Source organism: Mesocricetus auratus, unplaced genomic scaffold (genome assembly GCF_017639785.1).
Source record: "Mesocricetus auratus isolate SY011 unplaced genomic scaffold, BCM_Maur_2.0 Super-Scaffold_100007, whole genome shotgun sequence".
In the NCBI taxonomy this organism is placed as follows: domain Eukaryota; kingdom Metazoa; phylum Chordata; class Mammalia; order Rodentia; family Cricetidae; genus Mesocricetus; species Mesocricetus auratus.
Genome location: NW_024429191.1, coordinates 50163416 through 50179929, shown reverse-complemented (window position 1 = coordinate 50179929; position 16514 = coordinate 50163416). Strand labels below are relative to the sequence as shown.

The window sequence follows — 16514 nt, the reverse complement described above, 5'->3', positions numbered from 1 at the left end:
ACTTATATTAATTATAAAACTGTTGGCCAATGGCTTGGACTTCTTAATGCTTAGTAGTTCTATACTAATTATTAACCCATTTCTATTAATCTTTGTATTTCCACATGGTCTTGGCTTATCAGAGTATGTGTTGTGTGTCCTCTCTTCCCGGGCTCTACATGATGACTCTGTTTGCCTATGTTTCCCAGAATTTTCCTCATCTCCTAGTCCTGTCTATACTTCCTGCCTGGCCAATCAATCAATCAATCAATCAGTGTTTTATTCATCAGCCAATAAGAGAAACATATACACAAAAAGACAACCCCCATTATTTCTGTCTTTCACTTACTAAGTATGGCTGTCCTGAAATTTGCTTTGTAGAACAGGGTTGGCCTCAAACTCAGAAACTAACCAGTCTCTCCCTTCACAGTGCTGGGATTAAAGGTGTGTCCCACCACATCCAGCTCTAACGTTTTCCTCAGTTCCTTTTCACAAGATGGAAACTTAATAGTGTGGAATCTTACCCTCAGGTCACCACTCTCGTTATTCCATTTTTTAAATGCATCTATCTCTTTAAATGGAGGATATAGCTCCATTGCACTTCCTGACACTGTTTTTCTCAAATATTTTTCCTTGTTCAGCTTGCTCCTTTTCATTATATATCTTCATTAGAGTCACCACTAATATACCACAACAGAATCTATACTAGGCCATTTTGAGATTTCTTCTGCCAACAGAATCAATTCTGATATTTGATATCTGATATTTAGCTTCCGTCAGACTCTTGGGATAGGGACAAAAAGCAGCCACATCATTTGCTAAAATATAGAAGAACAATTTCTAGACGACATTCTAAAGTTTGTCTCTGAGGCTTCTTGAATCAGCCCCCAAACAATTCATCAAATCATACCACTCTCTTCTATGCTCCTACTAGTATGGCCCATTAAGCAGCACTTATCTGCTCTTCTAATTGTATTCCCAAAGACCATATTACTTCAAACAAAAACATAGTAAGTCCTGTCACAGCAATACTGCAGTCCCTGGTATCAACTTCTGTCTTAGGCTTACTATTGCTGTGAAGAGACACCATGACCACCACAACACTTATAAGGAAAACAACTAATCAATAAAAGTTTCAGAGGTTCAGTTCATTATCATCATGATAGAGAGCATGACAGTGTGCAGGCAGATGTGGTGCTGAGCTGAGAGTGCTACATCTTGCAGGCGACAGGACGTCAACTGACAGTCGCTCTGAGGGAAGCTTGAACAAAAGAGATCTCAAAGTTTGTCCACACAAAGACACACTTCTTCCAACAAAGTCACACCTCCTAATAGTGTCATTCCCTTTGGGGGCCACTTTCTTTCAAATCACCACAAATGAGATAGAATCATAAGTGATTTAAACTTGTGTTTCCCTAATAGCTAAGTGTTTGCTAGCCATGTGTAATTCTTCCTTTGAGAATTCTGTTACTACTATGGCCAATCTTAGAATTCAGTTATTTTATTGATATTTGGATCTTTTGGTTTTGTCATATGTTGACTGGGAAATAATTTCTTCCGCTCTTGGCTGCACTTTCATTCAGTTGAGTCTTCTTTGCTATAAAGAACTTTTTTTAATGTCCGGAGACCTCATTCATCTATTTTATTTACTTTCTGTGCTACCGTATTCTTATTCACACAATCCTGACTTGTGCTGCTGTGTTGAAATGCTCTCCCTACTTTTACTCTACCAGGTTCAGGGTATTGAAATGTTTGGTCATTTGAAGTTGGCTTTTTAAAGGATTGATATAGGCATCTAGTTTAATTCTCCCATGTGTTTCCATGCAGGTTTTCAATATCATTTGTTGAACAGGCTATCTGTTCTCCAAAGTATATTTTGGGTTCTTTGTCAAAAGCCAAAGGTTACATGGATTTTTATCTAGGCCTTTTATTCTATCCCATTGGTTTGCATATCTGTTTTTTGCCAGTACCATGTTTTTACTACTATGTCTGTAGTATTAGTTTGAAATCAGGTGTAATAAATGTTTTCACAAAATTGTCTTATTCAGAAGTATCTTGCACATATATGTCTCATGTGATACTAGTTGTATCTCAGCATTTTTCCACTGTATTTGTGAAGAATGTCCCAGCATCTTGATTGGGACTGCACTGAGTATGTTTTTAGTGATGTGATTATTTTCACATATTAATTCTTCCAATGACCATGGCAGGGATGTCTTCACATATTCTAAGGTCTTCCTCAATTTCATTCTTTGATGGATAGCTTTAATTTTTCTCATGTATTCATGTCCATGGTTAGGTTTTCTGTTCAAAATGTTGGAGTTTATTTTTTTGTTTGTTGGCTATTTGTAGACAAGAGAAAACCAAATACTGACATTTCTCAAGTGCAGCAACAAAACAGTCTTAGTCCAGTACCCATAATGCCAAAACAAAGCTCTCCTAACCAGTACCTCTTGGGATGCCTAGTCCTTGACATCTATCAAACCAAGGTGGTTTCTGCTTCTGAACTTCCAAAAACAGCCTACACATGTGATCAAAGAATAGGCGTTGCTCAACCTTGACCTGAGTGAGACACAAGTGGAGTGCTTCCCCAGTAGCAGGGCAGGGATTGAATCTCACTCCAGCATTTACTCTGAAGGCTATCTTGGAAAATGATTTAACTCGTTTGAGTCTCACCTTCCTCCCCTGTAAACTGAAGATCAGAATGAATTACTCATAGGATGGTTGGACCAGTTAATACTGTTCATACATATCTCATAGTGTGATCCTTAGCTGATGGGAGAAATGTTGTTTTTTTATATTAGGCCAACCTCTTCGACATGTTAATTATTTTCGTTGAGACTCATTAAGATCTATACACCACCATGTGGAAAAGGATTAAGATACTGGAAGATTATAATCATGGCCCTGCTGTGTCTGCAATCTTAAATTTTGGATTTTAAATTCATGGTCACTCAGTCCTTGTCTTTATGGATGGGGGCCAGGGGGAGTTGCAGAATGCACTGAGTGTTGGTGACAGGCATCATTACGGATGCATCGCATCCTCTCTTTTCTTCCAGGGGACCTCAGATCTGCACCACTCATGATCCTTGCAGCCCACAAAGGTCAGTAATGGGTATAAGAGGTCAGAGAAGCCAATAGTGTTATGCTGGTAGATCATCTGACTCTTAAGAGAAGGGCAGTGAGAAAGGAGAGATCCTCACTTTGCAAGCCTCACCAGGATTGGTAGAAGAGTTGCATGCCCAGGGCAGAGTTTCTCTCATGCCCCTTTCTGTCAATAACTCCACCACTCCCAACCTGAACACCCCACCAAGAACACCTCCTCCTGGTTAGGCACCATGCCAGAGACTAATAGCTGGCCTCAGGAAGGTACAGATATTTTTTCCTATGACCTTCCAGAGGAAGAAGGGAGCCAAGGGTGCAGATGAGATGCCTGAATAGAACAAGAAGTGGGCAGCCAGTGGGAGACCTGGAGGAGTCTTTCTATGCTCAGTGCCAGTCCCGACTTCACCACTAGATGCTCCTGCCTCACTACACTTCCTGGACCAGCATCGGGAGCAGCTGGTGGCCAGAGTGACATCCGTGGACCCTGTCTTGGACAAGCTGCATAGTCGGGTGCTGAGTGAAGAGGAGTATGAGGCAGTGCGGGCAGAAGCCACCAACCAAGACAAGATGAGGAAGCTCTTCAGCCTCAGCCAGTCCTGGACCAGGACCTGCAAAGACCAAGTCTACCGAGCTCTGAAGGAGACCCATCCTCACCTGATCATGGACCTCTATGAGAAGTCAGGTGGTGTCTCGGTGGGATCCTGACATCTTGGTGGCTGAGGGGTGAGAACTCTCTCTTGAGTCCTGGCTCTGACTGACCTTCCTTTGACCCTCAATTTCCCTATCTATAAACCAGTGTCTAATGACAGAAGTTTCTGTCCCACCTGGTCTCACAACAATTTAGTACCAAATGAACACATAAATGCTTATATTAATTAAAAACCTGTTTGGCCAATGACTCAGGCTTCTTACTGGCCAACTTTCTTCATTATTAACCCATTTCTATTAATCTATGTATCTCCATGTAGTCTTGGCTTACTGGAAAATCCCAGGCATCCTACCTTCCCAGTAGCTACACGGTGTCTCCTTGATTCTACCTCCTACCTTTCTCTATCCCTGTTTTGATCCCCACCTCATCCCCTGCAAAATCCTGCCTGTTCGTTGTATGAAAGAGCTTTATTCATCAATCAATAAAAGAAACATATATTTACAGCATACAGAAGGACATCCCCATCAAGTGTCCATCTGAGTTTCCGTTGTTTTTTTTTTCATTTTTATATAATTTTTTAGTTTAAATTAGAAACAAGCTTGCTTCAAATGTCAATCCCAGCTCTCTCTCCCACCCAGCCTCCCTTGCTCCTCCACCAGTTTCCCAGCCCCCTGCCCAATCCCCACACCATTCCCCAGGGAGGGTGAGGCCCTCCATGGGGGATCTCCAAAGTCTGTCATTTCATCCAGGGCAGGGCCTAGGCCCTCCCCCATGTGTCCAGGCTGAGAAAGCATCCCTCCGTGTGGAATGGGCTCCCAAAGTTCCTTCGTATGCCATGGTAAATATTGATCTACTACCCAAGGCTCCAGAGATTGCCGAGGACTCTTCACTGACATCACATTCAGGGGGTCTGGATCAGTCCCATGCTGGCCTCTCAGCCATTGGTCTGGGGTCCATGAGCTCCCCCTTGTCAGGCCAACTGTTTCTGTGGGTTTCACCATCACGGTCTTGACCCCTTTGCTCATCATTCCTCCCTCTCTGTCACTGGGTTCCAGGAGTCCAGTTCAGTGTTTAGCTGTGGGTGTCTACCAGGGAACTCCTCCAGCTGATACATACCTTCAGCAAAGTGGCAGGATACAAGATCAAGTAAAAAAAATCAGTAGCTCTGCTATATACAGACAATAAAAGGGCTGAGAAAGAAATCAGAGAAACATCACCCTTTATAATTGCCACAAACAACATAAAATACCTTGGGGTAACGCAAACCAAACAAGTGAAAGACCTGTATCACAAGAACTTTGAGTCTTTAAAGAAGAAACCAGAAAATGGAAGGCTCTCCCATGCTCTGAGTTCCCTTTCTAATTGCACTGTTTCCTGGACACGTCTTGGGAACCCAGATGTTCCCGCTTGGCCTTACCCAGCCAGATGTTTAGGTGGGATTAGCATCTGAGGAAACTGCCATTGAACCCGGCAAGTGTATTCAGGCCTTGTCCAGCCTGCTATCATGGCCAGAGTGGACATTCTTGAGATAACCTTACCCATATAATACAAGCAGGACTGGGAGCCATGGAAATTGAGACAAAGACAGGGTACTTTTCCCTGGAAAGTAAATGTCTTAAAAATAAAAAGGAAGGGGACTTCTCAAACATCTCCTACCTTCAAACTGTTTTTCCCAAATAATTTTTATAAAACTCTGGGTATGTAGATATATAAGTATATAAATCAAACATTTTCACTATAAATAAATCTTAAAGAAATTTATTTTAAACAACTCTTGTTGTAATATAATTTCCCATTTTTAAAAAAATGACAACAAATTTGTAAACTATTGAAATACATGTTTTTGTTTCTTTTGCCAAAGAAATTAAATCTTGATTGATTATTTTGATGTTATAAGACATAGGGAATCTTCAGTGTCTCTCAGAGTTGATGGATATTTTGCATCTGTCATGCTTTACACAAATGTGCAGTAAACATTCCAGAATCTGGTAGAAATTCTTTCCTAATCTCAAGCCAAAATTCACTTAACATCTCTTTATATAACTCAAGTCAGAAACTCAAAACACAAACTCATAAAATCAAATGTTCTCACATAATACAATGCAAATATATGCTCACTTGATTCTTTTTTTAATTTTATTTTCCAGTTTAAATTTAGATAAGAAACGAGGTTGCTTCACAAGTCAGTTCCAGGTCCCTCTCCCATTCCCTCCCCTCCTCCCGTGTCCTCCCCCCAACCCCCCCCCCGTTATCCCCTCATTTCCCCAGGGAGGGTGAGGCCCTCCATGGGGGTGTCCATAGTCTGTCATTTCATATAGGGCAGGGCCTAGACCCTTCCCCAAGAGTTCAGGGTGAGAGTGTACCTCACATTGTTCTATGGGAGTCCAAAGTCCGTGTGTATACTTGGGATGGGTACTGATCTGCTGCCCAAGGCTCAATAGATTCCCTAGGCCTCCTCACTGACACCCAGATTCAGGGGGTCTTGATCAGTCCCATGCTGGATTCCCAGGCTGATGCCTGGGATTCAAGAGTTAACCTTTGTCTGGTCAGCTGTTTCTGGGGGTTAAACCAGCCCAGTCTTAATCCCTTTGATCATCAGTCCTCCCTCTCTGTTACTGGCTTTCTTGAGTTCAGCTCAGTACTTAACCAAGGGAGTCTGCCTCTTCTTCGATCAGCCACTAAATAAAGTTTCTGTTTCCCAGACTCTCTGGCCATAGGATTGTAGGCTGGCACTCCCCAGATCTATGTCTAAAATCCATATATGAGAGAGTACATGCCATGTTTCTCTTTTTGTGACTGGGTTACCTCACTCAGGATGGTTTCTTCTAGTGTCATCCATTTGCCTACACATCTCATGATTCCATTATTTTTTTCTGCTGAATAGTACTCCATTGTGTAGATGGACCACATTTTCTCTATCCACTCTTCGGGTGAGGGACATCTAGGTTGCTTCCAAGTTCTGGCTATTACAAATAAAGCTGCTATGAACATAGTGGAACAGACATCTTTGTTGTATGAATGGGCACCTTTTGGATATATGCCTAAGAGTGGAGTTGCTGGGTCTTGTGGTAGGTTTATTTCCATTTTTCTGAGGAATCTCCATACTGATTTCCAAAGTGGCTGAACCAGTTGGCACTCCCACCAGCAATGGAGGAGTGTCCCCCTTTCACCACATCCTCTCCAGCATAAATTGTCATTGGTGTTTTTGATTTTAGCCATTCTGACAGGAGTGAGATGGTATCTCAGAGTTGTTTTGATTTGCATTTCCCGGATGGCTAAGGATGTTGAGCACTTTCTCAAGTGCCTCTCAGCCATTTTAGACTCCTCTATTGAAAACTCTCTATTTAGTTCTGCAGCCCACTTTTTAATAGGGTCCTTTGGTGTTTTGGAGACTTGCTTCTTGAGTTCTTTGTAAATTTTGGAGATCAACCTTCTGTCAGATGTGGGATTAGTGAATATTTTTTCCCATTCTGTGGGCTGCCTTTTTGTCTTGCTGACTGTGTCCTTTGCCTTACAGAAGCTTCTCAGTTTCAGTAGGTCCCATTTATTAATTGTTGATCTCACTGTCTGTGCTACTGGTGTTATGTTCAGGAAGCTGTCTCCTGTACCAATTCGTGCAAGGGTACCACCCACTTTCTCTTCTAAGAGGTTCAGTGTGGCTGGATTTATGTTGAGGTCTTTGATCCATTTGGACTTAAGTTTTGTGCATGGCAATAAACATGGATCGATCCGCATTCTTCTACATGCCAGTCTCCAATTATGCCAGCACCATTTGTTGAAGATGCTTTCTTTATTCCACTGTATATTTTTAGCTTCTTTGTCAAAGATCAGATGTTCGTACGTGTGTGGGTTAATACCCGGATTTTCAATTCGATTCCATTGGTCTACCTGTCTATTTTTGTGCCAATACCAAGCTGTTTTCAGGAATATAGCTCTATAATAGAGCTTGAGGTCAGGAATGGTGATGCCTCCGGACGTTGCCTTGTTGAACAGGGTTGTTTTGGCTATCCTGGGTCTTTTGATTTTCCATACAAAATTGATTATTGTTCTTTCAAGGTCTGTGAAGAATTGTTCTGGGATTTTAATGGGGATTGCATTGAATTTGTAGATTGCTTTTGGCAGGATTGCCATTTTTACTACATTGATCCTACCTATCCAAGAGCATGGGAGATCTTTCCATTTTCTGAGGGCTTCTTTAATTTCTTTCTTTAAAGATTCAAAGTTCTTACGATACAGGTCATTCACTTGTTTGGTTAGCGTTGATTCTTACATGCTAGAACATGAAAACATGAAGACGGTTAAATCTTTATATTACATACTTAGGGTATCATGTTTCTATGAAAACAGGAAATCTTGTATGTACAGGAAAAATGCTGTAATCACAGCAAACAATAACCTGGACTCTGAATCATGGTGTTTCAGAAGCATAGTTGGGGTTGTGTGTGTAAGACAGATATAACACACTGGGGTTATTTGTAAATAAGAGAAAATACTCAAATATCAATAGCTAAATATAAGTTTCTAGGTAACTCATGCGTCCTCACTGGCGTGGTTAGGATGCTCTGAGAAACAAGCCAGAACAGGACAGGCTCAGTATCCAGGAGCAAATACACACTGACACAGTATCCCTAACTGAGGTTCTCTGGACAGTGGTCAAGGGTTTGTGGATTCAGTCAGAAATGGGCAAATTGACAGGGAATGTTATGATACCTTTTCTGTGCTGGGGTCTCAAGAAGGTTATCTGTGTAGCCAGCATAGCTATGATCATTTTAGTGTAAACATAGTGTGGTGTCACCAGAAGACTCCTGAATCTGCAGCAAGGATCAGATCTTTAAATAAGTCCCAAGGGACAAGACGTGTTTAGAAACAGAGACTTTAAAATTCACTTTCATCCAACACCGAGTCAATGGTTTGAGGAAAATGTGGGTTTTGTCTATTTCTTTGTTTTTCTTATAGGTGTTACTTTTTTGGTTTTTTGTTTTTGTTTTTGTTTTTTCAAGACAGGATTTCTCTGTATTGTTTTGGAGGCTGTCCTGGAACAAGCTCTGTAGACCAGGCTGGCCTCGAACTCACAGAGATCTGCCTGCCTCTGCCTCCCGAGTGCTGGGATTAAAGGTGTGCGCCACCAATGCCCGGCATAGGTGCTACTTTTAATGGAGTCTTCTCCACTAAAAAGTCCAATTTTTATACAATTGTATTAAAATTTTTCATTTATTTCATGTCCTGACCACAGTATCACCTCCCTCCTCTCTTCCTGTCCCCTCCCTCTACCTCTGCTCAACAACCCCCATCCACTTCTCCTCCATCCCCAATCAGAATGGGGCAGGCCTCCCATGAGCCTCAACAAAGTGAAAATGTGTTTCATATAATGAAAAAAAAGTTTATTGTTATGTCTATAGCTTTTGTGTTAATGATAAGCACAATGAAATGGTAAAACTCTGAAAACTGATCTTTAAGATGGTTAAAAATAGGTTCTAAAAAGAGTGAAATAAAATAGATGTCATTGCCAAATGAGGCCCAGGAGTCTCAAGTTCCAATTACTGAGTTTCAGTTTCGGTTCCTCAGGAATGTATATGCTGACGATAGTGGTTAAAAGTTATTACTGTCTAAATACTGAATTAAAATGTATTGCAATATTTTACTTCAATTTTTGTTGTTGCTGTTAAAGTTATAAGATAACTTTTTATGATAGAGGGAGAAACAGAGCACAATAAAACACATCAACTATAGGCTCAAGTAGCAGTCTGCTGGGAGAACAGCTTTTCTTTTCTTTTTTTTAACTTCAAATACCCCTTAATGAAGACTGTTTTCTATCAAGTTACCAGCTATGCTTAGCTGTCAATAAAAATGAGTTTTTCAATGTGACCTGACACCAATAGTCACAACAAGAGCTGAGGGAACCTGCTTCTTTGCTTGAGTCTGGCGAAGGGGGCTGACTGTGTTTTCCTGCCTTGTTATAATATTTTATTTAACACTGTGTCTTCCAAGAGAAACATTACAAATTTAAAAATAATAATCTTTGGTTCTTGACACCTTAAGTGTTTTACTTTTTTTTAACCGAAGTCATTTTTATTTTTTAGTCTATATATATATATATATACATATATATATGTATGTGTGTATACATATATATATATATATAAACTTTTCTTATTCCTAAATTATCATGATTAGACTAGAAAATGGGTGTATGCTTTCAAAGTAATAAAATCTAAACATTATGAAGGGACCAGATCCCCCCAGCCCCCTGCTTTGGCAGCTATGACAGGCTACAGAAAAGACCCAGTAAGATGTAGGACCCTAACTCAGCAACATGTGCTGAGCTCCCAAGCTTTCCTGACCTTGCTCTCCATGTGTTGAGGAACCAATCAGAAGTTAGCTGTTGAGCTCTAGATGTTCTTTAATGTAACAGTGAAATGCAGAGCATAGCAACCGCCTGGGAGGGCATATAGGCCATAGCAACCTGATTGCAACTTCAGTTGACCAATCAACACAGAACAGGTTGCCCATCCAGAAGTGCACCAATTCTGAGGCTGTTGCAGACCCCAGACACTCCCCCTTGCTCTATCCCAATATATTCCCTGCCCCATGGTCCCACCGGGTCCTTCTTGCTCCACCCAATGTGTCTGACAGACAGAGGAACCGAGTTAATACAGTTAACTTGTTAATAAAGTAAAGACTCTTTATTTTTGCATCAGATAGTATTTCTTGGTGATTTTGGGGTTCAGAGTTTGGGCACAACAATTAATGGTTTGAAAAAACAGAATCTAACATGACTCAAGGAAACTTTTTGCCAGTTCAGCCCTTCTTCTCTGGGAAGCAGCACTGTTATTATTTCTAGTTAGTAAAATATGATATAATTTTGTATCCTTCTTCCTTCTGCTGTAATTTCAAACTGTAATATCTTCCAACAGCATATTGACAAGGTCATCCAATCTTACAAGTGTACAGACAATTTCTTTATCACTCTTCTTCACACTGTGAGCTCTTAATCCCATACACTTTGACCATAAGCTCTAGTGGCAAGAGCTGCCACAGGTATGTGGTCATGCTAGCCACCATGGGCATACCAGAAATATGTTTTACTTTAAGTGTGCAATTCTTCCTTCAAGGGGTGACAGCCATGCTTGGACTGGGTTGTGTATCAGCTAGGAAATGAGCCCAGACCTGTTAATACTCGTCACCTCCATCTTGCAGCAAGCCTAAAGGTGGCTCCCGACATTCCAGACTGCAGCAAAACAAGACACCCTTCCTAAAATGGACAGTGTTTGCCCAAACCAAAAGATCCCCCTTTAAGTGCAAGGACACAGTATACATAAAGACATAACACCAGCAGTCTGAGCCTGGGGTCACTTCTGCTGCATTTACACTAGGTGGCGCTGGGGACAAGCGTTTCCATCAATTCTGGGGTAGACAGAGCCAAAAGTAGTCAGAACTTGGTGACAGAGGGTGGGGCAACTTCAGGCGAGGGGTCCATGCAAATGTTTGTGGTCTTCCATTCTTCAGTGAGTAATCTCTAATAAATTCATTTATATTCATAAAGATGATCTTAGTGAATCATTTTTTGAAATGTGGAGATGTCAGAAGTTAGGAGTAGATGTTAAATTTACAACTCCCAAGAAAAATCACACAAAGATTGATCAATAAATATTAGAGCATACATAAATGAGACTACACAGTAGATGCAGATACAGACTAAGTGTGAAAAAAGTATAAACTCAAGTGTCACTTAAACCATATCAGATAATTTAAACTCAAAAATTTAATTTTACTTATTGTTTCTTTTCTTATGTAAGTCTAAAAAGTCCAAGAGACGTTATACAAAGGGCATGTAGCATTTTTGTGATTTTCAGCCTTCTGAGAGCACACATTATCAAAACAGACTAAGATTTACAAATCTAACCATGATGCCTTGTGGTAAGTTAATCACTATCTTAGGGTTTCTATTGCTGTGAAACGACACCATAAGCCTGCTAACACTTATAAAGGAAAACAGTTCAGAGGATGGCTCGCAGTTCAGAGGTTCAGTCCATTATCATCATGGTAGAGCATGATGGTATGCAGGCAGACATGGTGCTGTAGAAGGAATTGAGAATACTACATCTTGACCTGCGGACAACATGAAGTGAATTCATCAGCATAGCTTGAAAATAGGAGACTTCAAAGCCCACCAAAACATGACACACTTCATCCAGCGGGGCAATACCTAGTCCAACAAAGCCACACCTCCTAATAGGACCACTCCCTTTGGGGGACATTTTCTTTCAAGCCGCCATAATCACCTATACTGGCAGTGCCTTTATCCTATAGTAAGAGTTTCCAATCATTTAAATGTATTTCTTGAATAACTTATGTTCTAGCTTAAACAAATATGTTCTAGCTTAAAACAATCTATTGAACAAAAATGTATTGTATAAAAAATGTTTCAGACACAAGAACATGGCCCAAATAATCAACTAATCAGGATTCATGGGAGCTCACAGATACTGAAGCAACAATCACAGAGCCTATAAGGGTCCGAGCTAGGTCCTGTGTGTGTACGTTACGGTTGTTAACTTGGTGTTACTGTGGGACTTCTAACAGTGGGAGCCAGGATGTCTCTGACACCTTTGCTTTCTCTTGGGATCCTTTTTCTCCTACTGAGTTACCTTATCCAGGCCCACTCCAGCATGTAGGTCTTACAGGCTTTGCCCTTCTCCCCAATTCCCTCTGCCTTACTAAAAACTGTTTCATTATATTCCTGAAGTTAGCCCCCAGTATCCATTCCTTATCTGGCCAATCTTTCCTCTTGAGGCTGACTACCAATACACAGCTAAGAAAATATTGAAACCCAGAAATCAAAGTCCCCTTTGGATCACCTAATTAACATTCCCAATTAAAATTAATTGCCTCATCCTAACAGGGGATTTCCCCTGTACCTTTATAAACTGTCATGTTCCTATGTGCCACATCTGTCTCCTCTCTTTCCAGAGACAGTCCTTTGTCTTCAGGGACAAACACCCTGGCCCCTTTCCCTTGTTCCCTTCCCCTTCTCCCTCTTCATCTGTCTCCTGTCTTTGCCCCTTATCCATGCCCTCTATCCCTCTGGGGCAAATAAATCTTCTTTTTATGAGAAATTGGTCTAAGAACTTGGTTTTGGGGGGTCCTGAGTCTATACATTCTCTTTTGACAGGCATCTGCCATCAATCCTGATGTCCTGAATTCCACTGCAGAGTTACACATGGTACACATGGTAGAGAGAACTGAATCCTAAATGTTGTCCTATGATTAGCACATGCACTCAATCGCATGTGTACACATAACACACACACACACACACACACACACACACGCACACCAAATGTGGACACGCATGCATATACCACAAAAACAGACCACACACATACCAGGAACTAACTTGGACCCATGGGATATAACAATCAACAAACACACTTCCTCCTGTCTTCCAAGAGTTTCCATTCTCTTTGTAGGTAGAAGTGACAGAAACAAATCAACTTTGAGATGCTGGAATAAAGGAAGGTAAATCTGGAAGAGCAGTGTTTCAGAAAAGGGTTAGCAAGATTCTACCTAGCAGAAAGTCATTTCAAAGAGTGGTGAAGCCAGTGCAACACAAATTCCTCACGTGTCCAAGGAACACAGAGGCAGAGCAGTAACCCACAGCAGAGCGAGTGAGAAGCACAAAGTGGCTTTGGTGCCAGAAAAGGGCAGGGGGGATGGGGTAACTCATGTAGAGCTGCGTGACCGGCTGAGAGGAGCCAGTATTTCACTCAGAGTGGGGTGGAAGGATAGGAAGGTTTGAGCTAAGAGGTGACTTAAACCGTTTTACATGATAGATATGTGATTAAGGCTTCAAAACTGAGAATAGACCGTGAAGCAAGAGCAGGGAGAGTTATGAACCTGGAGCAGAGACCCAGGATGCTGGCTGGACCAGCTGTCCCTTGGGCACAGTGAGCAGACTCAGATTACAGATCTGTTAAAAGTCAGTGTGAGGTCTAGGGAAATGACTCAGAGGATAAAGCACTTGCTCTGCAAACATGAGGACATGTGCTCTCATCCCCAGCATCCTCACAGATGCCTGCTGGGCGTGGCTAAGGAGGAGGAAACAGGAAGTACCCCCAGCTGGATGATGAGCTAGACTAGACAAATCCATAAACTCTCAGATCACACACATGTCTCCACATGCACACACACACACACACACACATGTGACTCCACATACACACAAACATGAGCACACACCACATACTGATAAAAAATGTTGTTAGTGGGAATCACAGACAAGATTTGAGGTTTGGGAGAGTCCAGGAGTGAGAAATGACCCAGGGTTTGGGGCCTGAGAGCCACTCCCTGAAATGAAGAGCCTGTGGGCTTGGCAGGCTGCAGGGAGGAGGGAGAGAGCTGAGATCCACAAATCTGGGAGATCCAGGAGCTTCTACTGAACTGGGACCTGTGGCAAACCTGGGAGGCCCCACTTTAGAGATAAGTTCAGTAAGGCTCAGAAATGAGTCCTGACTCAGGAGGCGGGACCTCTGCCGGCCTGGCTTGACACACCCCGCGTCCCCCAACCCCGGTCCAGGCATCTGCACAGACTTCACAACAGGAAATAAGCTGAATAATATTGAACCTCCACTCCAGTGTTCAGAGGAAGAGCATCTGCGCAGACTCTGATGCCTGGCTTCCTGGAGGAGCCAGAGTCTCTTTCACTTTCGCAGAAGATGGTTTCCAGCTGAGGAGCCTTGGCCAGGGACGCACATGTCAGTGAGCCCCGTAGAAGAGGAGGGTGAGTAGTGGGACCAACAGAGTCCACCAAACCTTTTGAGCTGTGGAAAAATAAGTACTGGCCTGACTGCACGATGGCATGCAGTGGCAGACATGGGGAACTCATTCTGAGAGCCAGGGCTCAGGCTCCCGCCCTGCTTGGAGAGTCTGTAGCCAGCTCTGGTTGGGTGTAAAGTTGCTGAATTCACCTGTAAGCCTCATGTGCCTGCTCCTGTCATAGCCTAACCTGCACCCTCCTCTCTCCTGTCTGACCTGAAGCTGCAGGAATAAGGCTCATGAATGGAGAGGCGTTAAATGGGAAGATTGGGGATGAGAAATAAAGAGGACAAAAGCATCAGCTGAGAGCCGCAAGTCTTTTATGAGCTGATTGCTTAGGCCAAGCATGTATATTGGGAAGTACAGCATCATATATGCTATTTGAGGGGTAGAAGGGGCAGCCAAGGTCAGCAGAGACCTAAGTCAGACAATGTGCAAAGAGAACACAGGATCCTCCAGACAAGCTGCTTTAGGACTGATAACCACAGCCCAGAGAGAAGAGCTGGGTCCCCAGAAGCTACAACTTCAGTTCCTCCAAGGCACTGGCTCCAGTGTTAGACTGGCCTCACCAATTCTGCCCATGGACAAAGATACAGAACTAATGTTACCTTTATCCTTTCATTGTGACCCCTGGGAAAGTCTTGGGTCAGCGTAACCCACCCCACAATTGTCCCTATGGCTCTTTGGTTTTCTCTGAGTAATTTGTCCTTCCAGCTTAGTTGGCTCTGGATAGGTCCCTGAGTGGTGACCTAGGACTGGGTCCCCTGTCTTCAGTCTTATTTTATTCATTATAACCCCTGTCTATTAGTTGTTTCTGAAGTTTTCTAAAGGAGAAAATGGTGACAATCACAGAAATAACCGTGATAGATTAAGTTACAACTCCTTTCCTGGTTCATGAAGTCAACCCAGCCTTTGCCCTATTCCGCCCTAGGGACAGAGCCTAGCCCCATCTCCATCATTTCCCTCCTGCAAGAAACAGCCCTTCCTTTCATCAGGTTTGGGGTCAGATAAATGAACTTAAAGACCTAAAAGAAGAAACTTTAGACAAGCTGAGTGCGCCCCCACCACCAGACTCAGCATAATGATTAGCACATCTGCCTAAAAGGAAAGCCAACATCATTCATGAAACTGTAAAGAACGCATCCACTGATAAACCTTTCTCCCAGAGTTCCCTCTTCTGCCCTATAAAGCCCAAGCCCCTGCACCTGGACACACAGTCTCCATCCCCAGGAGAGACCAGAGTCTTTCAGGGGTTCTAATCAGAGGACAGTCTGTCCCTGTAGACGCTGCTCTGCCCTTTCTTCTATTTCCAGCTCTCCGCCATCAATCCTGATCACACACCCTTTCCTGGAGCAGAAATGGCCATCAGAGACAAGGATGCCCTGGCCTCCTGTTTGGAGCAGCAACAGAAGGGAGAAGTGAGGCAGGACCAGTGCGAGCTGCACAGCCAAGCATCGTCTGAGAGCTCTGTCACCATGGAAGAAGCTCAGCCCAAGAAGGTGGATGGCACCAAGGAGGCTCAGCATAAGGGTCAACAGGTCTTGGACCCCACCCATGACAAGAGGAAGCAGATGGACCTGGAGCTGCAGGAGATCAAATCTGAGGCAGAGAAGGACTTGATGCTAAGTAAGTACACCAAGGACCCCAACCCACAACTACCGTGACCACTTCATCACTACTGAGCCCTCCTGTCACTGTTTCCATAGCAAACTAACCTCTATCAGAAATGCTCACAAGCCCAGGAGAGTCTGAACCCAGGAGACATGTAGAAACCCCTAAGTGAACCTTAGCGCCCCACCCTCTTCTGCAGGAGTGTATCCTCAGGCCCCAGGGGAGGAGCACTCTGAAGATGCAGAAGTGGGGAGAGACTGGCACTCAGAATGGCTCTAAGAGGGGTGAGCACAGGGTTCAAACCAGCTCTCCCCAAAAAAGCCTTGAGTTACTTTAGTAACAAGTCCAGATTTTA

The 16514-nt window shown here is 42.9% G+C and overlaps 2 protein-coding genes across 6 annotated transcripts in view; both read left to right on the top strand.

Moving 5' to 3' along the window:
* Nlrp1 (NLR family pyrin domain containing 1) overlaps positions 1-4239 on the top strand; it is a 122916-nt gene extending 118677 nt beyond the window's left edge. The window contains 2 exon segments of the mRNA XM_040748048.1: positions 3039-3083; positions 3497-4239. Of these exon segments, the coding sequence (XP_040603982.1) occupies positions 3039-3083; positions 3497-3789 (338 nt within the window). The 3' untranslated portion in view covers positions 3790-4239.
* A 9653-nt stretch (positions 4240-13892) lies between these two features.
* The window catches only part of LOC101837048 (NACHT, LRR and PYD domains-containing protein 1a), a 64105-nt gene continuing 61483 nt past the window's right edge, over positions 13893-16514 (top strand). The window contains exons 1-2 of one of the 5 annotated variants that reach the window (XR_005878287.1): positions 13893-14513; positions 15905-16174. Coding sequence is in view for 4 of the 5 variants with exons in the window: in XM_040749054.1 (XP_040604988.1) it covers positions 14486-14513; positions 15905-16174 (298 nt within the window). In the remaining variant the exon portion in view is untranslated. Of the gene's footprint in view, positions 14514-15861; positions 16175-16514 lie in introns of all 5 variants that reach the window. The other 4 variants (XM_040749054.1, XM_040749053.1, XM_040749051.1 and 1 more) reach the window with 4 other exon arrangements.